The sequence below is a fragment of the Thamnophis sirtalis genome, unplaced genomic scaffold (genome assembly GCF_051295495.1).
Source record: "Thamnophis sirtalis isolate CommonGarterSnake01/CBP01778 unplaced genomic scaffold, rThaSir2_p1.2 scaffold_1, whole genome shotgun sequence".
Taxonomy (NCBI): domain Eukaryota; kingdom Metazoa; phylum Chordata; class Lepidosauria; order Squamata; family Natricidae; genus Thamnophis; species Thamnophis sirtalis.
The window spans coordinates 63,993,355-64,019,358 of record NW_028261381.1 but is presented as its reverse complement, the minus strand read 5'-3'; the positions used below and the strand labels follow the sequence as shown (position 1 = coordinate 64,019,358).

General features: G+C 44.7%; 2 protein-coding genes across 2 annotated transcripts; one reads left to right on the top strand and one right to left on the bottom strand.

Annotated features, from left to right (window-relative positions):
• Positions 1–490: 490 nt before the first annotated feature.
• On the top strand, positions 491–18,963 carry RAD9A (RAD9 checkpoint clamp component A). Its single transcript, XM_087713794.1, has 12 exons — positions 491–761; positions 8,970–9,039; positions 10,086–10,156; positions 11,222–11,362; positions 11,634–11,748; positions 13,854–13,953; positions 14,690–14,799; positions 15,065–15,171; positions 15,271–15,335; positions 15,673–15,762; positions 17,218–17,416; positions 18,491–18,963. The coding sequence occupies exons 2-12, from the start codon at positions 9,006–9,008 to the stop codon at positions 18,593–18,595; spliced, it is 1,137 nt and encodes a 378-aa protein (XP_087569920.1). The 5' UTR covers positions 491–761; positions 8,970–9,005; the 3' UTR covers positions 18,596–18,963.
• Positions 18,964–19,754: 791 nt separating this feature from the next.
• Positions 19,755–25,996, bottom strand: PPP1CA (protein phosphatase 1 catalytic subunit alpha). Its single transcript, XM_014064182.2, has 7 exons — positions 25,798–25,996; positions 23,497–23,628; positions 22,767–22,997; positions 22,409–22,513; positions 21,687–21,910; positions 21,325–21,459; positions 19,755–20,166 (listed from the first exon to the last, which is right to left on the bottom strand). The coding sequence occupies exons 1-7, from the start codon at positions 25,850–25,852 to the stop codon at positions 20,056–20,058; spliced, it is 993 nt and encodes a 330-aa protein (XP_013919657.1). The 5' UTR covers positions 25,853–25,996; the 3' UTR covers positions 19,755–20,055.
• Positions 25,997–26,004: the final 8 nt, after the last annotated feature.

Below are 26,004 nucleotides of genomic sequence, written 5' to 3'. Positions count from 1 at the left end.
CGTGAAAATAGGTAGGTAGATAGGTCGATCGATCTGTGTGTATGTGCATATTTAATCCTATCCCGGCTTACTTAGAAGAAAGTCTCACTGATTTCAATGAGGCTTACTCCAAGAAAGCGAGTTTAGGGACAATAAACCCTCTTCCCTTTTCGTTAGACCTAAAAGCAAGGCGAGATCGCCCATTGCAAAGTAACTTCCTCCTTCGATTGATTCAGCGCATGCGTAAGACCGCCCCTTTCCGGGCACCGCAGCCATAATCAAAGGATTAATGAAAATCAGAAGAGCCCTCGAATCTGACCCCCCTCCCTTCCCTTTCATTTGAATCGAGGAAGAGCTGCAGCCTACCCTCCGGTCCAAGCTCCGCGTTGATCACGTGGACGAAAAGCCACAAATAAGATTTAAGTTGTTTCTCACGTGCTTGCCCGGCAGGACCTGGCAGTCGTATTGTCCAATGAGAATGCAGAGTGGGTGGAGCGGAGGTTGTTTCTTTTGCGTTGCTGTTGGAGGGAGGCAGCAAAAGGAGGAATTTGTTATAATAGCAAAAGGTTTGGGACGGTGGGTTTTGTGTGTGTGTGTAGTCCTTTTTTTCTTACAGGATTGCGGAGCTGCAGCTTCTTTCTCATGCCAAGGGTGGCCATTCAGCAGGATTTAGCTTTGGGATGAGGTGGTGAAGCCTTGTGTCCAAAGAGCAGAGCAAAACATGTGTCCAGATGGGGAATTTAGCATTCAGACGACGGTGGACTGATGCCTTTCATACCAAGGTATCTTTTCTTAGATTAGGATAGATAGATAGATAGATAGATTAAGGTGACCAGATTTTCAGATTGGAAAAGAGGGACAGCCTTGACCGGGGGGGGGGGGGGGGGGGGCTTGATTAAAAAAAAATTTTTTTGTCAAAAGGTCACCCCAGGACACTGAAACCAGCATAAATACGAATCTGTTGCCAAACAAAATTTTGATCACGTGACCATGAGGATGCTGCAACGGTCGCTAAGTGTGAAAAATGGTCGCAACGGTCGCTAAGTGTGAAAAATGGTCATCAGTCACTTTTTTCAATGCCATTGTAACTTTGGTCACTAAATGTTTTCCCCCTCCTCGAGACTCCTCACTTCTTCCTTCATTCCTCTTGCTTATCTACCTTCACCTTATCTGTCTTCTGCTCTTTCCCTCTCTTCCTTCCTTCCTCCCTCCTTTTTTCTCTTCCTTCCTCCTTCCATTCTTTATACGATATAAAATTCAATGAGGGTGAAACACACCAAATCTGGCAAAGCTGCCTTGCACCAACCTGGCCTGCCCATAGAATAGCAGCCACTTTGAGACACATAAACCTGGTCTGAACATATTGCATCACAAAGATTTGCAAAGATCACATTTGCAAAAAGGAACATTTCTTGTAGTAAATACATTTTATAAACAATTTAAAAGTAAAAATCCCCCCAAAATAATAAAAAGGTATTCTATAAATAAAAGAAATCCTTAAAAACCATTGTTAAGTATTACACCAGCAATAATTTATACTGTCACCATTTCAAACTATCATCAGAAATACGAATCTGTTGCCAAACATCCACATTTTGATCGCGTAACCATGAGGATGCCACAACGGTCGCTAAGTGTGAAAATGGTCGCTAAGTGTGAAAAATGGTCATCAGTCACTTTTTTCAATGCCATTGTAACTTTGCTCACTAACCAGCCATGTTCCTGACTTAACAACCACCATGATTCACTTAACGTGGCAATAAAAGGTCGCAAAATGAGGCAAAAATCATTTAACAAACGTCTCCCTTAGCAACAGAAATTGGGGGATCAATCCTGGTCGTAAGTCGAGGATTACCGGTAGCCAATTGCAAAAGGCAACTTTACTTGGAACAGGTGAGATTGTGCCCGGATCCCTTTCATGCCAACATCCCATCCTGTCCATGGGGAGAACTCCACAGGCGGACAAAAGCCCCCAATCCCCTCTCAACCTCCAGTTGACTCTGCCATCTGCCATAACCACACATGCCCCTCAAAGGCAAAACTCAGGGGGCTGAATTCTACAGGGCGAGGAGTAAGGGGGGGATTTGAGGGGCAGCCCAAAGCACCATCTGTCTAAATTTGCATCAGGCAGGCAGTAACATTTTCATAGACCATGATCAGAAGAGCAGCTGATCCTATGGAGAGACTCCTCCTGCATTCAGTCCCAGGCCTACAAGTGGAAGTACCCCTTCCTTCCTTCCTTCCTCCTTTCACCTTCCTTCCTTCCTTCCTTCCTTCCTTCCTTCCTTCTCTCCCTCCCTCCCTCTTTCTTCCTTCTAGCCTTCCTTCCTTTCCATTCTTTCTCCTTCCTTCCTTCCTCTTGCCTATCTGCCTTCTGTCTTTCTGCTGTTTAGATCTCTCTTCCTCCTTCCTTCCTCTTTCCATCCTTTCACCAAAAATCAGGATGTTTTATTAGCATCAGCATCATTCTGCTGAAAATGCCAGATTCTGTGGTACTTCTGGATGAGATTTAGAAAATTACAGAGACATGAGGAACCATTATATAATTTCACTTGGCAAAACACTGATTAAAATAATAGCAACAAAATGTAAGGTTTTTTAATTTTAAAACTCTAGCAAAACATAGATTTATTTCCAGTTTAGTTAATTAATGTCATTATAAAAAGGAATGCAATTGATTAAATAAAAATGACTTTTTCTTTTATTAAGAATACTTATTCTACATTAAACTAGAAAATATTTCATAGGCCCTTCAACAAGTTTGTTACAAATTTTCAGGATTGCATGCATTCTTGAAACTGATACTATGTAATGTTAAAAAGCAGGCTCCCACTTTCAACAATCGAACAGAGAAGCGAGAGACGAAGCAGGAGCCAAGCCGGGCTAGAGTGTTGGGCTGAAGGAAGGAGGGATACAGACACTCGCGTTCTCCCCCTTCCTCCCTCCCTCCCCCTCTCTCTCTCAAATGGCAAATCCTTGGAAGGAATGACCCGGTTTGGCTCCCGCTTTCAACAATCGAACAGAGAAGCAAAGAGGCAGGAGAGACGAAGCAGGAGCCAAGCCGGGCTAGAGTGTTGGGCTGAAGGAAGGAGGGATACACACACTCGCGTTCTCCCCCTTCCTCCCTCCCTCCCCCTCTCTCTCTCAAATGGCAAATCCTTGGAAGGAATGACCCGGTTTGGCTCCCGCTTTCAACAATCGAACAGAGAAGCAAAGAGGCAGGAGAGACGAAGCAGGAGCCAAGCCGGGCTAGAGTGTTGGGCTGAAGGAAGGAGGGATACACACACTCGCGTTCTCACCCTTCCTCCCTCCCTCCCCCTCTCTCTCTCAAATGGCAAATCCTTGGAAGGAATGACCCGGTTTGGCTCCCGCTTTCAACAATCGAACAGAGAAGCGAGAGACGAAGCAGGAGCCAAGCCGGGCTAGAGTGTTGGGCTGAAGGAAGGAGGGATACACACACTCGCGTTCTCCCCCTTCCTCCCTCCCTCCCCCTCTCTCTCTCAAATGGCAAATCCTTGGAAGGAATGACCCGGTTTGGCTCCCGCTTTCAACAATCGAACAGAGAAGCAAAGAGGCAGGAGAGACGAAGCAGGAGCCAAGCCGGGCTAGAGTGTTGGGCTGAAGGAAGAAGGGATACACACATTCGCGTTCTCCCCCTTCCTCCCTCCCTCTCTCTCTCTCTCTCTCTCTCAAATAGAACGGTGGTCACAGATCAAAAGAGGAGATCGCGACGGAGAAAGAACATCCATTATCCAGCATCTCGAAACCACCGCGTAAACAGAATTTGCCCCAACGTTTTTCCCATGGACAATGAGCTCTCCCTCAGACCTTTTACAATACAGCCACGTGCTGCCAGACTCCAAATAAGTTCTAACTAGGTTACCCAGCCCATGGAAGCCAGCAGCGTCTGGACAGGGGAACGAATGAGCCGCCCATTCGTTCCCCACTCATCTGCCCGCTCACACGCTACAATAGCCAGCCCATGGAAGCCAGCAGCGTCTGGACAGGGGAACGAATGAGCCGCCCATTCGTTCCCCACTCATCTGCCCACTCACACGCTACAGTAGCCAGCCCATGGAAGCCAGCAGCATCTGGACAGGGGAACGAATGGGCGGCTCATTCGTTCCCCACTCATCAGCCCGCTCACACGCTACAATAGCCAGCCCATGGAAGCCAGCAGCGTCTGGACAGGGGAACGAATGGGCGGCTCATTCGTTCCCCACTCATCAGCCCGCTCACACGCTACAATAGCCAGCCCATGGAAGCCAGCAGCGTATGGACAGGGGAACGAATGGGCGGCTCATTCGTTCCCCACTCATCTGCCCGCTCACACGCTACAATAGCCAGCCCATGGAAGCCAGCAGCATCTGGACAGGGGAACGAATGGGTGGCTCATTCGTTCCCCACTCATCTGCCCGCTCACACGCTACAATAGCCAGCCCATGGAAGCCAGCAGCGTCTGGACAGGGGAACGAATGAGCCGCCCATTCGTTCCCCACTCATCTGCCCGCTCACACGCTACAATAGCCAGCCCATGGAAGCCAGCAGCGTCTGGACAGGGGAACGAATGAGCCGCCCATTCGTTCCCCACTCATCTGCCCACTCACACGCTACAGTAGCCAGCCCATGGAAGCCAGCAGCATCTGGACAGGGGAACGAATGGGCGGCTCATTCGTTCCCCACTCATCAGCCCGCTCACACGCTACAATAGCCAGCCCATGGAAGCCAGCAGCGTCTGGACAGGGGAACGAATGGGCGGCTCATTCGTTCCCCACTCATCAGCCCGCTCACACGCTACAATAGCCAGCCCATGGAAGCCAGCAGCGTATGGACAGGGGAACGAATGGGCGGCTCATTCGTTCCCCACTCATCTGCCCGCTCACACGCTACAATAGCCAGCCCATGGAAGCCAGCAGCATCTGGACAGGGGAACGAATGGGTGGCTCATTCGTTCCCCACTCATCTGCCCGCTCACACGCTACAATAGCCAGCCCATGGAAGCCAGCAGCGTATGGACAGGGGAACAAATGGGCGGCTCATTCGTTCCCCACTCATCTGCCCGCTCACACGCTACAATAGCCAGCCCATGGAAGCCAGCAGCGTATGGACAGGGGAACGAATGGGCGGCTCATTCGTTCCCCACTCATCTGCCTGCTCACACGCTACAGTAGCCAGCCCATGGAAGCCAGCAGCATCTGGACAGGGGAACGAATGGGTGGCTCATTCGTTCCCCACTCATCTGCCCGCTCACACGCTACAATAACCAGCCCATGGAAGCCAGCAGCGTATGGACAGGGGAACAAATGGGCGGCTCATTCGTTCCCCACTCATCTGCCCGCTCACACGCTACAATAGCCAGCCCATGGAAGCCAGCAGCGTATGGACAGGGGAACGAATGGGCGGCTCATTCGTTCCCCACTCATCTGCCCGCTCACACGCTACAATAGCCAGCCCATGGAAGCCAGCAGCGTATGGACAGGGGAACGAATGGGCGGCTCATTCGTTCCCCACTCATCTGCCCGCTCACACGCTACAATAGCCAGCCCATGGAAGCCAGCAGCGTATGGACAGGGGAACGAATGGGCGGCTCATTCGTTCCCCACTCATCTGCCCGCTCACACGCTACAATAGCCAGCCCATGGAAGCCAGCAGCGTATGGACAGGGGAACGAATGGGCGGCTCATTCGTTCCCCACTCATCTGCCCGCTCACACGCTACAATAGCCAGCCCATGGAAGCCAGCAGCGTATGGACAGGGGAACGAATGGGCGGCTCATTCGTTCCCCACTCATCTGCCCGCTCACACGCTACAATAGCCAGCCCATGGAAGCCAGCAGCGTATGGACAGGGGAACGAATGGGCGGCTCATTCGTTCCCCACTCATCTGCCCGCTCACACGCTACAATAGCCAGCCCATGGAAGCCAGCAGCGTATGGACAGGGGAACGAATGGGTGGCTCATTCGTTCCCCACTCATCTGCCCGCTCACACGCTACAGTAGCCAGCCCATGGAAGCCAGCAGCGTCTGGACAGGGGAACGAATGGGTGGCTCATTCGTTCCCCACTCATCTGCCCGCTCACACGCTACAATAACCAGCCCATGGAAGCCAGCAGCGTCTGGACAGGGGAACGAATGGGCGGCTCATTCGTTCCCCACTCATCAGCCCGCTCACACGCTACAATAACCAGCCCATGGAAGCCAGCAGCGTCTGGACAGGGGAACGAATGGGCGGCTCATTCGTTCCCCACTCATCTGCCCGCTCACACGCTACAATAGCCAGCCCATGGAAGCCAGCAGCGTATGGACAGGGGAACGAATGGGTGGCTCATTCGTTCCCCACTCATCTGCCCGCTCACACGCTACAATAGCCAGCCCATGGAAGCCAGCAGCGTATGGACAGGGGAACGAATGGGCGGCTCATTCGTTCCCCACTCATCTGCCTCCTCACACGCTACAGTAGCCAGCCCAGCGAGCTAGCAGCTGATGGGTGGGGGAGGGCGGCAGCGGCTCGCGCAGAGAACCGCTCAGTTCCGGAGCTTCTGCGCCCGTGGCGGTGCAGCGCACAGGGGCTGGCTGTAACGCGAGGAGATGAAATGAACTCCGCAAACAGGGAGAAGGAGGAGAGGAGGCCTGTCTCCTCCCCATAGCGCCTCCCGATTCCCACTGGTACCAATCTATAACATGATTACTCACCAGTGAGTAAGCGCAGCTGCAAGCAAAAGACGAAATGAAATGGAGGCTCGCGCAGGCGTGCTAAGCTAAGTGGACTCCAGCCAATCAGTGAGCTGGTTGGCCAGCTCACTGATTGGCTGGAGTCCAGGCCAATTAAATCAGTGAATGGCAGGCTGGGCTGGCTTAAATTTGTAGGTAGCATAGAACAGAACGCTGAGCCAGCCCAGCAGCTGATGGGCGGGAGCTGCAAGCGCCAAAAAAAGCGTGCCTTTTGAAAAAGCGGGAGGGACGCGGGAAAATGTATCAAAAAGCGGGGGTGCCCCGCCAAAAGCGTGACGTCTGGTCACCTTAAGATAGATAGATAGATAGATAGATAGATAGATAGATAGATAGATAGATAGATAGATAGATAGATAGATAGATAGATAGATGATAGATAGATAGATGATAGATAGATAGATAGATAGATAGATAGATAGATAGATAGATAGATAGATAGATAGATATAGATAGATAGATGATAGACAGACAGACAGACAGACAGACAGACAGACGCTGACCTTGCACAGTATTCCTGCCTCTTTTAAGTAGGCTGGGTGACAGCTTCAACTTCTCAGAGCTGTTGGAGCTGAAGTGCTTTGCTTGTTTAAAGTAAAATAATATGTTTAAAGTAATATGCAGAGTTTACTTTTGCACAAAGAAGCAGAATTGCGTCATCAAGATTACTTAGAATATTCGTTGAATTTGTCCCCCCAAACCCCTTTCTGCTAAGGGAACAACTGTCCTTTCCTAGTTAGGACAGGGTCAGCCTCACAACCAAATCACTCTACTAAAACAAATCCTATTCTAGCAATTGCCTATTTATGAAATGCCAAACCATCTATATCCATCTATCTATGTATCTGGAATGCTAAACCAATTTTTCCATACCTTGTTAAGGCATGGAGTTTCATGAAACAGCTATTTTAAAAAAGACGATGAAGAAGCAAGGCTGGTGCTTTTCAGCTATTCAGACAGGCAATTTCTGGAGATTACAGGTAGTCCTCGACTTAGTTCATTTAATGACCATTCGAAGTTACAATGGCACTGAAAAAAGTGACTTATGACCATTTTTCACATGTATGACCATTGCAACATCCCCATGGACATGTGATCAAAATTCAGCTGCTTGGAGAATGAGTCATATTTATGACGGTTGCAGTGTCCTGGAGTCACATGATCCCCTTTTGCGACCTTCTGACAAGCAGAGTCAATGGAAAAGCCAGATTCACTTAACAATTGTATTACTAATTTAACAACTGCAATTAACAAAAGTGGCAAGAAAAGTCGTAAAAATGGGGCACAGCTCGCTTAACAAATTTCTCATTTAGCAACATACATTTTGGGCTCAATTGTGGTCATTAGTCAAGGATTACCTGTATATAGCAATAAGCACAAAATGGAGTTTGAAATTAAATTCATATTCTCCTAAAAACACATTTGACAATTTTCCATTTAGCTGAAAAGATGATGTCGAATAGTTTCTTCCAAACGTAAAACCACTGGAGAGCCTTTTCTGAAACCATAATTTCTTTGGCATCCCAATGCTGTGAATTATTACCATGTACTTGTTTCATTGTGTGGTGTAAAGAGGATCTTATGACACCTTCGGATTGTGAAAAAAATGTAGTACTGTAAGTTTTATTGTTCACTTCCTGAGCAATTAAAGCTAAATGCCCCATTTCCATACATTTCATGCAACTGTTCAAAATCTAATTCTAGACACCAAAGCCTAGGGAGGCTAGGATTGATATCCAAGACAATTTTGGAGGTGAGAGGCAGGCCCTCATAGAAAACTAATTCTGTGTTATAATTCTATGCCCCATACCTTTATAATTTCTGTCAAAGACTTGACACTTTGTCACATCTCTTGTACTCTTCCACTAGAATAGCACTGCCTTATCCAATTCACATGGACACTCTGTTCTATGAACTGGGCTGAGAATCTTTTCCATACTCTTGTTAATGGTTCTGTATTTTGTATTATGTAAGTGTATTATTTTTTAAAATTTGCATGTTAATCTAGTGGCTGGCTTTGGGGATTGGACTAAACATGCAAAGTAGAAACCTCATGCCCTTCAAATGCCCAAAAAGCATGAATACAGATTATTAATTTCAATAGTATGTGAATGTATTGCCAAAATGTGAATTTGTGATGATTTATGTCTATGTGTGTGAACATGCAATTTTCTCTTATTTTCTAGTATCTTCTTTGTGAAATAGAGTTCCCATTCGGTATTAGATGAAGAGTAATCATGCAAATATTTTTTTTCTTCCCAGTTCTACTAGAGTTCTCTATGACATTTCTCCTTTGGCATGAAGTGCATAGTTACAGGGGGCAATGTGAAAGGTGAGCTATGCACAACAACTTTGTTTACTGGTAGTTATTTATTTTAAAATTTTATAAGGCTACTTAACTCTACAGCAACTCTGGCCAGCATATGGTACAAATGATAATAAAGTACCATTAAAGCAAAACAACAATGGCATAAGAAAAAGAATCATTAAAAAATGTAAGATCCATCACCTACTATAATTCAAAGATCTAGGGGAAAAATAGATTTCCAGAGCTCATTTGAACATGACCAGAGTAGGTACCATGCATACTTCAAGTAGTTTGGTGTTCCAAAGGCCATGTGCTATGACCAAAAAAAAAAAGTATAGTTCCAAGGCCCTATCAGATGACACTGCTTAATGGGTGAGACAAGGAACATGATCATCTGGGCTGGGCAGAAACCACAAAGGACAGATGGTTCTTTGGATAACAAAGTATTCATAGATAATAACCAGCATTTTGAATTGCAGCCACAGGTCTCCTGATAACAGCGTAGTTCATAGATCAAAAGGGTTACATGAGTCTGATGAGATACCACTATAATTATGCCACATTTTGCTGCAATATCTGAATAGAATAGATTGCAGAGGTTCATACACAATTGGTACACAAGATGTCAGTTGCCACTTTGAGTCCAATTTTGTGAGTCCCTTAAATTTTGGGTAAGGGTATTAATTTCTGATCTGATCCTTCCAAAAACAGGTATATGTGTAGAAGACACTTCTAAAGGAGCTTTTTCATCAGTAAAATAACAATCGTTGCAGGATAGAGAGATTAAGAACAAGGGCAGGATTAAAGAGAGAAAGGATGATCATTTTTGGCTTTAGCCTTTTCCACTGTTGATATTACAATGCACCTTTCCTTCTTCCTCCCAGATAACCATAAAATGAAGAAGTAAACCCAGCCTTCATATAAATACTAATAATTAATTAGTAGCAGGAGGGAGTTGTGATGGGTAATTTCCCCCTACACAGATTCCTAGCTAGTGTAAGAAACAGCGTTTCACATTGTATGAGACTAAACTTTATCCGGTTCTTTGTGTTCTTGTGTCCCTTGTGCAGCCCTGGGGAAAGCAGTACATGCTCTCTCCCGGATTGGAGAGGAAATCTACATTGAACCACTAGAAGAAGGGGTAAGAGAGGATCTGAGAGATATTTGCTTGGAGAACTTTTAAATGAATATTATATAAATGGAAAGCTACAGTTATGTGAAAAAGAAAGTGCTTTCTTTTTCACATGACTGTATATTCCACAGAAAAAATAAGGCAATTTTTTTAAAGTTAAATATAAAATATTATGGGAAAAGTTGGGTTTTAGGTGTTAATTCATTTGCCACTCTGATGCAAATATATATATAAACTTGCAATGTATTTTAAAATATAGAACAGGATATAATGGAAACTTGCAATGCAATGTATTTATTGCAATACAAATCAAAACTGTTCATTAGATACCTATCTCTTAGGTGGCCAGGAAATAATTTTGTTTGCATAAAAATAAGGTCCTGGTAAGCACCGTCCTGATCAAAGCAGGGCTACAATATATATTAGTCTAAATTGGTGCATCTGTATAGTTTGTTCGTCAGCAATTTTGATTTGTACTGTTTGACAATTCGAGTTTGTTTCATGTTTGGACAAGTTATGCTTAATCCTTACAAGACACTTAACTGACCAGGAAATGGATGGGGGAGGTGGGGGTAGCAACTTCAGTATGCTGCACTGCAGTGAAAGGCAAGTTTTACTATTGGGAATGTAAATAAAGTAATGTAAAATAATTTTGCAATGCTTCTATTCATTTTTTTTTGAGTGACAGCAGTCACACTGTGTATAATTTTGGTCACAGTTCACCTCAAAAGATCCACTGAGTAATTGGAGAAGAAAAAGAGAATCAGAATGTCTTCAGTAACAGTTGCTAGGGAATATTGGTGTAAAGTTGCCGTTTCCTGTAAGCATGCTGGCTGGGAGATTGTGGAAACTGAAATCCACACATCTTAAGAGATGCCAAGGTTGAAAAACACTGCTTCACGGTCTGGTGTGGGAGACCCATAGACACTGAATGGGAGAATAGAATGCTGGACCTGATCTGACCAAGCGTCCCTCCCCTAGCTGCTAGGTTTTGAAAAATGAGAGAAAGCTAAAGGCTGGAGAGAAGAGGAGCTATTTCCTGCCCTAGTGTTATTTCCTGTTTTATCTTTCCAGTTGTCTTTGCGTGCAATAAACACATCGCGCTCTGCCTATGCCTGCTTCCTCTTCACCTCACTCTTCTTCCAGCACTACCAGGCTGGAGAATCTGGATCAGACCCAGATGACGGTGCTTTACGATGCAAAGTGCTCATGAAGGTGAGATGCTCTTGAATGTTGCAGAGAGCGTTTCCTCAAAACTCAAGTAAATATTCCCCCTCCAGGTTCTTGTGGTCTCTGAATCCCTTTCAAGTCAGTGACATAGGCAGATCCAACCGTTTGGTCTGTAACTGAACTCATGAAATCAACCTGGCCACTGAATTTAAAAGCTATCTTGGGGTTTGAACTTGAATTTTCCCCCATCCTAATTTGAGACTCTTAGTGGCTTTCTTTTGCTTTAAGAACAGTCTCACACAATTGTGCCTTGCAGTCTTTCCTAGCTGTATTCCGCTCAATCCCTGCTCTGGAGAAGACAGTGGAGAAATGTCTCATGTCACTGACTCCCAAGACGAACCGGTTCCGTGTTCAACTGCATTGCAAATATGGTGAGCACTGGGAAAGAGCCCTCCTTGAACATGAAAAGGCTTAACTTTAGAAGGGGGTGTGTGTCCTTTGGATGGAGGGATGATCACCTGTGGTTCAGAAATCCTGCTGCTTATTCATACCTAAATGGGAGAGCAGGATCTATTTTAAGGACATTCCTCAACTTAACAACAGTTCATTTAGTGACTGTTCAAAATTAGAACAGCATTGAAAACAGTTAGGACCATTTTTCACACTTTAGGACCGTTGCAACATCCCCATGGTCACATGATCCAAATTCAGAGGCTTGGCAACTGACTCATATTTACGACGGTTGCCATATTTGAGGCTCAGGTGATCCCCTTTCGTGACTTTCTGACAAGCAAGTCGATGGGGAAGCCAGGTTCTCTTTACAACTGTGTTAGTACCCATAACAACTGCAGTGTTTCACTTTACAATTATAGCAAAAAGGTCGTAAAATGGGGCAAAACTCACTTAAACGTTTCACTTAGCAACATAAATTTTGGGCTCAATTGTGGTCATAAGTTGAGGACCACCTTGACATTAAAAACCACAGATCTGTATCACTTTTTAACTGAAGTAATAAAGGGCTGCAAAGATCTTGAAAGTTGAATGAAGAGTTCAGAGTTTGTTCTTAGGCTGAAGGCTAAGGAAGTGAAAAATGTGTGTCTGATGCCTTCAGGAGCCAGGAACAGAACTACCAGCCATACTGCCAGCAAATCCTTGCAGTTTGGAGCCAGAGAAAGTGATTTACCCATTAGTTTGGGTCCCCACCCCCCAGTCATCCATAAGACACATAACATAGAGTATAGGAAGGAACACACAATCAGCCCCTGCTGATAGGTACTATACTACCCTAATTTTCTGCTTTCAGTGCCTATAGAAATACTGTTAAGTGCTTCTGTGGTTTCATTTAGCAGTTGTTTTAGTTGATAAAGATGATATCTCACATGTACAAAAACAAGAGTCTGAATTTGTGAATATCATTTTTCTATACAGTAACTGTAACATACTTAACTGCCTCCAAGTTATACAAGCTGAGTATATCCTTTATTCTACAATTTTTCAAAAATACCTTGTTTAGGAAAAACGATTTTGCAAAAGTATACTGTTAAACCTGTCTGTTGCTATGGTCTGTGCAAATATAGCAGGCGGCATTCGATACAGCCACTAAAATATTAAAATACTTGGAACACTTGAGCCTTTACTTCAAAATCTACCAAGATTTCAGAATGGGAACATATTAAATTTTAGGATTTAGTGATAGCTATCTGCATCTATGTATATGTATCTATCTATATTACTTGTACGCTATCTGAGAAGGGTCTAAGTGTATTATGCTCACAGATACAGTTATTATGAGTGTGTGTGTGTGTGTTTGTGTGTGTGTGTGTAGCTGTAACAATCTAAGCTTGGAAGTTAAGCAGCATCATGGATGGGAAATTATCACAGTATGCCTGGGCTATAAGCTAGATGGGAGACATTGGAAAAAAATGCAGATGTCAGTATAAACTAACTTCTCTACTAACGTTAAGAAACCTGTGTGGTCGTGTCTTTGAACTCACCATAGTAAATTGAGCTGAGATTAAAGGAGATTTTAACTTTTGTGATCTGCATAAAATCGGGAATGGCTGGCTTGTGAATTGAACTTAACCTGTAAGAAGCATGAACTGTCTTAACAGTGCTGTCTTTAATGAATGCATGGAAAAGTGTTTCACTTGTTAATAAGCACATATTTCGTTAAAAGCTTTTACTCCCCACCCACCCCTATCATCAATGTCAGCTTTTTTCCTTTTGTCCTTGAAAGGGGGAAATGCTTCTTTTCCCTAAAATTTATCACCTCTCCAGCAGCATTAGGCTCAGGGCCCTGTGAGAGATAAGCCCTAGGGCCTAGGCCATTTTCCCTGACAATCAGATTGGCTTCAAGTAATGGGGCTTGTTTGGTTTCATTTTATATGGGATCTAGTGAACTATGGCATTTCAACAAATCAATGTTGAAAGGATGTCTTAGTGTAATAAATTTGCATTCTCTCTCTCCCCCTCCTCTCCTCCCCCCTCTCTCTCTCTCCCTCCCTCCCTCCCTCCCTCCCTCATATATTCATTGCAGGGGTTGTCAAGACTCATGATTTGTCATTCCAGGAATGTGAATTGTTACAGGCTGTTTTTGACAAAACACAATATGCCCATTTGCTGCGTGCTTCTCCCAGGTGCGATCATGATGTGACTGAGAGATATTTTAGTGCAGGGGGATGGGAGGCTATTATGCCTTATAGATGCATCTGTAGGAAAGGTACTGACAGCCACGCACATTCATGTGCTGTGTGCATTGTTTGCACTGGAATTCCACCATCCAGAGGCTCACTTATCAGTACAGCAGGCAATGTGTCAGCAAGGCATAATTTACAAATGTCAACATAGATGAGAGGAAATTTTGGGAATTATTTATTTTGATTTATTAAATGTACATGCCAAGGCGGCGCAGTGGTTAAATGCAGCACTGCAAGCTACTGCTAGATCAGCAGTTCAGCGGTTCAAATCCCACCAGCTCAGGGTTGACTCAGCCTTCCATCCTTCCGAGGTGGGTAAAATGAGGACCCAGATTGTTGGGGGCAATATGCTGACTCTCTGTAAACCGCTTAGAGAGGGCTGAAAGGCCTATGAAGCGGTATATAAGTCTACTGCTATTGCTATTGCTATTGCACTCCTCTCACCAATACAGCCAACTGTGATTATACATTCCCTTTCCCTCCCCCAAATTGAGATATTACATGTAAGAATATGTACAAGCAGTGAGAGGAAAGGCTTTCTGCCAGCCAATGCTGTTCTCCCAATTATATTACTAAAACAATAAGGACTAAGTACAGAAGGGAATTGCGGATGTTCAGCTTCAAAGTTTTCCTCCTTCTACTCAGCCTCTTTCCTGCCTTTCTCCATCCAATTCAGGCTGTTAGCAGATGCTGTGGTTCATTTCCCACTCAACCTTGCTGAGGTGACTCTGGGTGCCAGCCCTAAAGGGAAGGTGACTCTCCGCAGTTACCTAGAAGAAGAGACAGGTGAGCTGCCCACCAGGCCTGGCTTCCAATTCATCCCCCAAACCTTACAAGACAAGGCTTCCTTACTTACTTAAGACTCCCTTAACAAACTATGCTGTGGCTAGCAAGTTCCATCCTGAGGGCACCTTAGCAGTGTGGCTGTAAATCCCTGACTCTCTTCAGGAGTCCGCAACTGCCTTTTAGGTGCTTTCCCATGGAAAGTTGTATGAAATGGAGAGAAGTGGCTCTATGAAGAGATGTTTTCTGATCCATCTCTGTCTGACAGAGCCAAGTCGGATGATGGTGACGGAAATGTGCCTGAGTGAGGATGAGTTCCAGACCTTCCACGTCAAGCAAGAAATACAAGTCACTTTTTGCCTGAAGGAATTCCGGGTGAGCCTGCATCCAGCATCCCTGCCTTCTTTGGGGTGGGGTGGAGTTTGTTCTTCCCAATCTGCTTCATTGCTTTTTTCTCTCCTCCCCCATCTTTAGGGTTTCCTGAGTTTTGCTGAGTCCTCAAATCTTTCCCTCAATATCCATTTTGACGTACCTGGCAGGTAGGAGGGCTTAAACAGCTTAACAATCAAATAAAGGCTCCTGCAGTGGCACCAGGCCATTGTAAAGTACAGTATTGGGTAACACTCGCTGAAGGGTATCCGTATTGTTTCTCAGTATTGCTTTGAGTGTTTCCACAGAGGATTCTCAGAGATCCTAGTTTGATGTAAGTATCTGCCTTTGTAAGCATCAGTGAACATATTTTCTGTTTTGCTTCACCTGGGACATCAATACCTTGGCTTGGTCAGCTTGGACACGTTTCCATTCTTGTTGCTTTTTCTTTGATTCCCGTCCAGTCAAAATATGCATGGCCAACCCTTCCCATATTTATCTTCCCAGGCCAGCTATTTTTACTGTGGAGGATCCTGTGCTGGAACTACAACTGGTCCTGGCCACTCTTTCTGAGTCTGAAAGCCATCCTCCAGCCAAGTAAGAAATATTCTACCTCTTGCACGAAACCTTCTTGGCACAGAGATAAACCAAGTTGCTGGAAAAGAATGAAGCATTTAACAGGACCTACCTCCATCTCTCCCTGGCATACAAGAAAGTGGTGTCACTTTGAAATGGGCAGTTTTGATGCCCTTTCAGCTGAGGTGTTTGTCATTCCCCAGTCTTGATGAACCATCTTAAAGGATATCCATGGCTGTTTTGTTACTTTGGGAACTGTTTAATATTTCAGTTTTAAATTAATTACTGTATTTTTCGGAGTATAAGGTTTTGAAGAGCCAAATTTTAAAAAAAGTAGATAGGTAGATAAAGGGATAGAGAGACAGAGAGAAATAGAGATAGATAGAGAAATATAGTAGGTAGGTAGGGAGAGAGAGAGAATGTAGGTAGTTAGATAGAGGGATAACACGAGAGAGGGAGAAATACAGTAGGTAGGCAGGTAGATAGAGGGAGAGGGAGAGAGAAATACAATAGGTAGGTAGAGGGATAGAGAGAGAGAAAGAGAGAGAAATACAGTAGATAGGTAGGGAGAGAAAGTAGGTAGAGGGATAGAGAGAGGGGGAGGAGAAATACAGTAGGTAGGTAAGTAGGGAGTGGGGGAGAGAGAGAGAGAAATACAGTATGTAGGGAGGGAGAGAGTGTGAGTAGGTAGGTAGGTAGGTAGATTTTCCAGGTGTACTTATCCATATGCTGGAGAAGGAAATTGCTGACAACCTGCAGCACCTAACTTTGTTCCTGCTGGCACAGCGTTTGATCCACGTAATTCTCATCAATCAGTTAAAGAGCTTTCCAAAAGGGGGAAAAAAAGTTTTGGCACTTTGCAAACCTCCCCAAAACGGCCCGGTTTTTGTGAAAATGGGCCTGTTTTTTTTCAAATAAAAGACATAAATAGTCTTGGGCAGGGGGGGGGAGCTTGCAGAGTGCTCCTGGGGGTGGGGGAGCCAAAAATGAGCAAAAAAAATGGCCCATTTTTTGTGAAAACGGGCCCATTTTTTGTTAAAAAAAAATTGCATGTATAACAATTTTAGAGGCTTATAGAGTGCTGCTGGGGCGGCGGGTGGGGGGGCAAAAAGAGGCCCATTTATGCCCTCCCCAGACCTCTGGAGGTCTCTGAAAGCCCCCATAAGGGTATGTGTGGCCATTTTGGTGAAGGGGGCGTAGCTTCGGGAAGGCAAAAAATGCTGTATTCAATGTATAAGATGCACCCAGATTTTCAGCCTCTCTTTAGAGGAAAAAAGGTGCGCCTTATACCCCGGAAAATAAGGTATGTCCTGCTATTCATCCCTTGATGTTTGGTATGAGAACTTAATTGATGGGATAAGAACTTAACCAGGTGTCCCCAAGGAAGTCTTTTCCTAGGATTAACGGGACACCGTCTCTAAGAAAGGCAGTTAGGGCTCTGTAGTTAACAAGCCTGCCCCCATTTGCCTCTTCCAGCACTCACAAGCCAGTTGCCCCAGCCAGTGACTTTGCCAATGATGACATTGATACCTACATGATAGCCATGGAAACCACATGCGATGAAACGGAAACATCTCCCAGCTCTGCCTTCACCACAAGACATCCCAGCTCTGAAACCAGGGAATCAGAGAGTGAAAATGAGGATACCGTCCTTGGCACACCACCACAAAAGAGGGTAGGTGGAGCAAGTATCTTACTGCTCAGCACATGAAGGTGCAGCATGTCAGATATTGGCCTGGAGAATCTCCTGACCATCACATTGAAGGATGGGAGAAGGAGGCGCATAGATAGTAAGTGCTTTTCAGTATAAGAAGGTGTGGCCATTTCAATACTTATTGGCATCTACCCACACTGTCCCTTTGGTGTGTTCTGCTGACTACTGTAGTGTGTGATAGATCACTTAGCTCAGAAGCAGAGGCTTCTAAAAGTCATATTGGGGCAGTGTCTGGGTGCTGCCATTGAAGTGAGTAGGGTAGAGATTTCAAAGGATAATTTCTTGGGGAAAAGATGAATGCAGAGATCATAGGCACTTTGGCCCAGTATGATAAGGAGATCCTGCTATTCTGTTGCTTTCAAGAACAATTGCAATCAACTGGGACAAAGTGCCTATGACCTCTGCATTCGTGACCATGTGGTTACCCATATCACCAGGCACCGTCTACCATAACTCCCTGGCACTTACATATTCTCTACATCCAGCCATTGTGGTTTGTAAAACATGGTCCAGGTTTATGAATGCATGGAACGACTTATTGAGTCATTCAATAATATGTGGGAAAGTTGACTTGTACTTTAATGTGGTATGTGTACCAACTTAAATACTTACAATCATATCCCTCCCTCACCGTTTGTCCTGGGTTTATGACTAACTTCAGTTGGAGCTGAGCCATTATTTACTGACTTTTAATGGCAGCAGCCAGGCTTTGTTAATCATTCTATTGCAAAATCAGGTTGTTGTTTTTTTAAAGTCACTTGAAAAGGGTGATGCGGAAGAGAGGTGTGGTGAAAAAGTACATTTGGGAGCAGCTTTGGAGCAGGTGGGAGGAACAGGGAAAGGAGGCAGTCAACTTCTAGGTATATAGTAAGCTTTATTCTGAATACCATCTATATATTTTCTACATTTATAAAGGAGGTTTTTTGTGTGCTTTTTAAATTTGTTCCCGTTAAATCAATTCGTGATGTGGAAACTTTCAAGAACGCTTGCATCTTTTTAGCTTTCTTTCTCCCCAACGGTTATTTTCTTTTGCAGTTTCGTTCCTTATTCTTCGGATCGGTTTTAAGTGAGTCCCAGGTGAGGACCCGCTCCTTTTCCAGCCAGGACGTACTAGCAGAGGACAGTGAAGGAGATGCATGAGCTCATCTGGATTCCTGTGCATGCAACACACCTCTAAATCCCAAGGAGTCTTTGTCGGGTTAGGATTCTAATCCAACCTCCTCCAGCAAAATACTTTCTGACTAGATACAGCTCTTAGTTGCCATTTTTTAATTAAATGAACAGTGTGTCATGGAACTAGTATTTCCAGTGGAGAATTATGATTATTATTTTGAAAAGCAGAAATGTAGGAGACGTTTCTTTCTTCGGGTTTGCAACTAATGTAAAGCTCTAATACATTCATTTTATATATATATATATATTTCTCCGTGTTTTGATGCCAAGGCATATTGCTGCTGTAATATAGACCAACCTTGTAAGTTTCCTTATAAACCCTTCCACTATTTGGAGCCAATTTTCCTCTTATTCCCTGTAATTAACAAGTTTTATTGCCAAAAAAGTTCTCATTAGTTGGAAGGTATCTGGGAATGGAAAGTGAAATAAGGAAGGGGAAAAAAAAATAGGCGATCTGTAAGCTGCCATTAGTCAGTAAATACAGAAGGTGGCAAAGGACTGGGCCTGATCCCTTGTTACTTCTTGCTGCTTTCTCTAGGTCTTCAATCCAGCTTTGAAGTTAAAAGCTAAAACTGCTCTTAATTAAAGGTCTTGTACAGTGATTCTAAGGAGCAGGTGTATTACGGGGGGGGGAAAACCCCTCTAGGATTTTCTTTTAGGCAGTGAGATAATAGAAGCAATAGTTCCAATGGAAGGATTGCCTCTAGGGAGGCCAGTCCAGAGTTTATCAGATACTTCCCAAGAGGAGGCCTCAGCAAATCAAATGTTAGATAACTTGAATTTGATTGGATTCACTGCCCTTCTAACAGGAAGTCTGTTTTTTGTTTTACTTCTCCCATAAGAGATCGAGCTCCAGGACTAGAGCTGCTGCTGCTGCTACTGCTAGATTCTGACTTCACTGGCACAATTTGTTCAGTTGTCTGAACATTTCCCCAAATTAGCCTATTCAGAATATACATCTAGTTGTACAGGACAGGCACTACTATCCTGCTGAGACTCTGTTTTTTTTCCCAGCTTTAAAAGGAAAAGGAGGGTTGGGAGAGTATTTTGTCTGAAAACAAGAAGCATTTTTTCTCCCAACCCATTTCATTTTATTTTCCCAAAACTATAAAGAGAAGCAACTACATTAAGAATATTACATGTTTATTCAAAAAAAAGATATGGTACCCCCAGGGGAGAAAGGGGTGCACACATCTGGACACAGTTGGCAAAAAAGTCAATCAAAAATACCCCCAAAAATAATGACATTCCCTTCCTAGAGAATGAGATCTTTTTTTATTTGTATTCAATCTCATTCAGACATTTTTTTCTTTAAAAAAATGGCTGGACCTTAGCATCCTAGGTATGTACAGCTGCTGTACAGTGTAACTGCTATGCAAGACAGCCCAGGCCCCTTTTCTGCTGAGACGGAGGGCAGGCAGGACACGTTACTTCTTGGCTTTGGCCGAGTTGCGTGGTGGAGTAACTGGGCGTCCACCAGGATTCAAGCCACTGAACTGACCATATTTGCCCTTGTTCTTGTCTGCCGGTTTCAAGATCTGCAGAAAAGCAAGAAAAGGTTAAGATGAGAGGTTGGGGGAGTGTGTGTGTGTGGAAATTAACAGCTTTTTTTTCTGTCCTTGATCCCTGATAGAAAAATTCCTACTGACTTGATCTAATTATTGCAAATGTTTCAGGGTGAAAAAAACTAAACACCAAACCTCCTGAAATTTGAGCCGTGTATTAAAATTCCTACGATGAAAATGCAATTCCAGACACAGTTCTTTATAACTGGCAAAAATAAAACAGCCAAAAGTTCTCTAATTTAGTGCCTTAGAATAAAACAAGCTTAAGGACATGGAATTGTTCCTTCTCACCCCACTTCTTTCTCTCTTTTCATGGCTTTTAACTACAAAGTCCCATTTGGCATGGAACATTCTGCTTCTGAAATTATGTAAATGGGTAGTATAGCAGGAAGTCCCACTACATTCAATTATTTTCCTCATTTTTGAAAACTATGGGACTAAATTTGTATACTCATAAGACACCTAATCTGCTTCATGTACCATATAAAAAAGAGGACCAAAATAAATGCAAAACAGAAATAAAAAAGGAATAATATCCCAATTTCTTTTAAATATGGGAATTGTTTTTGGCAAAGAAGTTCTGAGGCCCTTTATCACATTTCTCTATCTTTTAAAATCATTAATAATATGCACACATGCATATTCAACCTAACAAAGTATTTTTTTTTTTGCTACAATTCTAAAACCTCATGAATTTGCCTTTGATCAGTTCCCCCCAAAAAATCCATCCAACAATCACTCTTATTTCTGTAGCTTTTGAATTTCCATCCATGCAGTGGCCACACGGATGTGGCACTGCAGGTGAGATAAAAGTGAAGCAAAAACTAATTTGGAACATAAAGCCAGAAAATTGACCCAATGCAGAGGACATAACATAAATACAAAATTATTGCAACTGGGAAAGTTGGTTTCCCCGAGTATCCCAGTTTTTACTATAAACCAGAGATACAATCTTGCCCCAGTAGGAAGAATTTGAAATGGATACAAAAATCCCTTTAAAATACAACTGATGTTTAAACATTGTATTCCAGAATCTTCTCACTTTGTCACAAAAACAGCACACCCTTTAATTACTTGCCATGTGCGTAAAAGGATAACAGCTGTAAAAGTAGCATCTTCAAAAGTCCTTACCTGGAAGGAGCACATGAGGGTCTCATCAACGCTCATCATTGCCCCTGCATTGTCAAACTCGCCACAGTAGTTTGGAGCAGAAAAGAGTGTCACCAACTGCCGTTTGGCAAAAAATTCATATCCATCTTCTACCACCTAAACAGGGTGGGAGAATCCATCAATCAAATATACTCAACCCAGTTTAACAATATTGCCAACAATATTCTTCAACCCTTCCTTAATTCATGGTCAGCTTTTGCAACTACATTCCCCACCACTTCTATCTTCTCTCTTTAAAACTACGTAACTTTCCAGTTCACAGAGATGCCTTTCTCCCCCCTCCAGCCAGGTGTACCCCCTTCTAACTTGCTTTATGCTCTGACCTGATGCGCTCTGCAGATCAAGTCAAGATCGTGTTTGTGAAGAAATTTGGCGACCACTTCTGAGCCAAATGTGAAGGAGACCCCACGGTCATTTTCACCCCAGCCCTGCACATCCTTGTCAGGATCTGACCAGAGCAAGTCACAAAGCAGACCCTGGTCAGGCACATCCGTGGGCCTCATGATCCGCCGAATCTGTTCCATAGACTGGAGGTCAGGAGAGAGTCCTGGAATACAGAATTTGCATTTATAAAGCAGATTATTTCAACATGTCGGTCTCACTAGAGGTAACGTGTAACTGGCTGTGCCAGGAATCACTATTTTACAACACACTCCTGTTAGGGGTATTAACTGGAAAAAAAAACATCTGACCAAGCTTTCCACGCTCAATCCTTTAAGTCAATTCTTATCCCTCAACGGGATCAAACTTAGCTTGAATAATTTTTTCATCTAAAATGCTGCATCAAAGAGGAAACCAATATGGTCTTTCACTTTTTCCCAGGCTTCGTTCCACCTCCCAAAGGAAACACGCCTACGCAATACGCAAAGGACACCAAATTCCCCACTGTGCTATTGACACTGCCTATTACTTGACTTCTTTTCCTGTTGACACAGATTGCAAACCATCTGGAGAAATTCTGCATTACTTCAATCTCTTGCCTGCAGCATTGGTGGCATCAGTAGTACGACCAGCTTCCTCACTCTCAACATTACAGATAGCCTACCTCCATGACAGCAGAAGATTTTCTCATCAACGATGGCAGCAATAGGTAAGCAGTTGAAGCAATCAGTGAAGGTCTTCCATAATTTTATGTTATACCGTCGTTTACCTATGGAAAACAGGAAAGGGACAAAAATTAGCTGGGGAAAAAATGCTGAATAGTTTTGATCAGCCACATTCCTGCAAGATTTGTCGGATCTTGGAGATCTCTTTGGTGTTGGAGAGAAAGAAGGACTCATGCAGCATAAACACACTATGCCACACCCCATTCCCCAAACCGCTACCCTCATCTACGTACATGTACTTGACCAATACATGGCTTCATTTCCCACTCTGTAAGCTTATCGGTTTGATGTACTCACATTCATCATAGAAACCATAGATACGGTTGATGCTCGCACACTCATGATTGCCACGCAAAAGGAAGAAGTTTTCAGGGTATTTAATTTTGTAAGCCAACAACAGACAGATTGTCTCTAACGACTGCTTCCCCCGGTCCACGTAGTCACCCAAAAAGAGGTAATTGCTCTCTGGGGGGAAACCCCCATATTCAAAAAGCCGGAGCAAGTCATAGTATTGCCCATGGATATCACCTGGGAGATGGTAGAAGAAAGAAAAAGAGAGATGAAGAACTGATCAACAATTTACTCATTGCATTTATATGTCTGCTGTCTTCTTTCTAAGTGAGAATGGCAAGGATGGGAAATGACTATCCCAGAACGAGGCAGTCTGGCATTCATAGGCATCAATGTGCCTGTAGACAACATCTTTCATGTCTACCAGATTTCTTGCCCTACTTAAAAAACTGATTAAATGGGAAAACCATACAATGCAACCCAAGGCATTGCCCTCTAGTATCTTGTTTACATGGACATGCTTGGAAAATTAAAATAACGATGTGATGCTTTGTCTAAAAGATAGAGGAGCAATCTGACCAGATTAAAAGGCAAGCTTCAGCTCATTTTGGAAGTGCCAGTAAAGAATCTTCTGTTCAGTATGTGTTTTATGGCTGACCATGCCTACGGAGGCAACCATTTTGAGAGAGGTCTAGCAAAAGAGAAGGGGGGGGGGAACTAATGGCATCCCACTTACCACAAATTTTGAGTGGGGCTTCTAGTTCCAGCAAGATGGGCTGGCTCAGGAAGATCTCTCGTGATTTCAGACATAGGCCCCGAATCTCATGTTCTGAGAGCTGAACATTCTTGCCTGGACGTGATCCTTGCACTGAGAGGGAAAAAACCCAAAAAACCCTGATAATCTCATTCCCGAGCAGCCATCTTCATGCTGGTTCACCTTCCCAGAGATATTCCAGGCACATTGCTCTTCTTGTTTCTAGAATATTCTGGTGTTTAATAACCAAATCATATCTTGTTCCCACATGAAAAGCATTATTTCTTTCTGCGACTGAGGAAGGCAGAATCCGTTAGCCAAATCTGTGCCTGGCGCACCATGCATTACCTTAGCTTCTCACAGATTACCAAGCCATTATTGGCTCAGGAGACACACACTGGGGTACTGCCATGCAGTAAGCAAAGTCTTAAAGTAGCTTCATAACTGTGCCTTATTTGCTTCAGTGTAACAATTATTCTGCTTTGGGACTATTTTGTTTTTAATGAAAACCAGGCTCTGCAGCAAGTGGATCAGTTAACAGTGCAGGTAAAAACCTAACGTTTTGGGATGACAGCACTGTCCCACAAACAGTCCTCTATCATCTATCATAAACTGGCACTCCCTAACACAACAATTGCAATGGGATGGGGGTGTTCCAAATTTCTAGTTATAGCAGAACCAGAGTTTGGGATCACGGGTTTCTTCTTTCTGGTGCTGTCTTGCTAATAAACTGCTCTGAATCAAAAGCAAAATTAAGACATTTCATCAACCTAAATCTATATAATCCACAGGCTTGGGCAAAATTCTGACTTATTCTGCTGCCAATCTCTCTCAAACTCCACCCACCCTTGCAACAGGAACAGATTTAACCCACCTCACAAATTAAATTCAGCAAGATTAAATCCCAAGATTATCAGAACTAGGGCACAATTGGATAATCTGGGAAAGCCAACTCCCACAGAGTTGGTTAGCAGAACACCAGACTCCATACCTCCGGAATTACCATATATGAGACAGACACCAAAGTGAACACTTCGATTGGGGGCTGTGATGATCTGTAATTACTTTTGAAATAGCAAAGGGTCTTCTAAGTCAACACCTATGTATCCTCCTTTCTTGTTGGGTGTGGAGATCCCAAGAATTAGGATAACTACCTTTTCCTGCTTGGATGGGTCAGCTTTTGAAGAAAGCCTCCTTAAAAGAGTTTCAACTTCTGGTCCTGCTATCTAGGCCGGAACAGCCTGTTCAGTCAGGGCCTCTGCAAGCCTCAGCCTCTCCCATCCTCGCCCGAGAGCCAAAAGGTCTTTCCCCAGGGATAGGCCGGCACCTGCGCCTCACCCCGCCTTCCATTTGCCCCCAAGAGAAGCAACGGCAGGAGTCGCCTGGCAATTCGGCTTCTCCGTTCTTCGTTTCCACCGTTAGCGTTAGGAAACTCTGCTCCCCGTTTGAGTCAGGGGCTCATCACCTCCATACGGAGACGATGAGCCCCCGGACATCGGTACGGCTCGATCGCTGTTATGTTCAGGATCGTATCTGCAAGAACACTCAGACGGCGCTGGCAGAATCCCACGGCCACCGGCACACCCTTTCTCGAGGCGCAGGGCTCACATCCGCCCCGACCCTCCGCTAAGCTTTCCCTCCATCCTGCGCAATGTCTCTTTCCGACGCCGGCATCCGGCTCTTTTCTTTTAGCCATCGGGAACGATCAGGAACGAGGCTGGGCAAAAGTGGCGCGTTGGGTGGCTACAAAAGAGAGCCGCGGTGGGAAAATCGACGCAGGCGGAGCGGGGGCAGCTCACCCGGGAGATTTTATCCCTGAACCGACCTCGGTTCCCCGATCGCAAACGGGGCGGAAAGGGGATTATATATGCCGCTTCGCCCGCTTAAACAGAGACATCCCGATCTGCGAGCAGGGCAGGGAAACCAAAAGGGCGCTTCTGAGCCATTTCATCCCTCTTAACGCGTGGGAGAAAACGCCGAGGCGCTGAGATCCCGCAATACAGAGCTCGATCCGGTTCCTTTCTCCTCCGGCCCAGATCGGGGAAGTAAAACCGCTGCTGGAAATCCTGGGAACTCCCTTGCGCCGGTCGAGAGCGTCCCGCCGCCTGGCGAAGAGGCGCTGGTGCGGGGGCGGCAGCGTGGGACATTCCAGCGCCGGGAGGGGAAGCGGCAGATCGGGAAGCGGGTAAGGTCCGCCGCTCGCCCTTCCCCTGGACTCTGTGCCACCCGGGCACTCCAATCGCTCTCAGCCACACAAAGCCCGGCCCAGCCCCAGCCGCTTACCTTCCAGCAGGCGCCCGATGATGGAATCCAAATTGAGCTTCTCGCCGTCCGACATGGCGTCCTAAAGAAGCTGCGATCGCCTGGTTCCTGCCTTCCTTCCCCTCGGCGCGCCCCCCTCCCGCCCCGCTCGGTGGTCCTAAGCAAGCAAGAGGAAGGGAAAGGCCGGCTTTCTTTTCCTATTTCTTGCCAAGGAGTCTCCTCCTCCTC

What these genes read in the sequence shown, in the direction of transcription:
- RAD9A (XM_087713794.1), top strand. Translation starts at nt 9,006, where the DNA reads ATGAAGTGCATAGTTACAGGGGGCAATGTGAAAG. An exon ending in TACAGGGGGCAATGTGAAAG is followed by an intron (nt 9,040 to 10,085) that starts GTGAGCTATGCA and finishes TCCCTTGTGCAG; the next exon opens with CCCTGGGGAAAGCAGTACAT. An exon ending in GATGCAAAGTGCTCATGAAG is followed by an intron (nt 11,363 to 11,633) that starts GTGAGATGCTCT and finishes TGTGCCTTGCAG; the next exon opens with TCTTTCCTAGCTGTATTCCG.
- PPP1CA (XM_014064182.2), bottom strand. Translation starts at nt 25,852, where the DNA reads ATGTCGGACGGCGAGAAGCTCAATTTGGATTCCATCATCGGGCGCCTG. An exon ending in AGCCCCACTCAAAATTTGTG is followed by an intron (nt 22,998 to 23,496) that starts GTAAGTGGGATG and finishes ACCATCTCCCAG; the next exon opens with GTGATATCCATGGGCAATAC. An exon ending in CTATGGTTTCTATGATGAAT is followed by an intron (nt 22,514 to 22,766) that starts GTGAGTACATCA and finishes TGTTTTCCATAG; the next exon opens with GTAAACGACGGTATAACATA.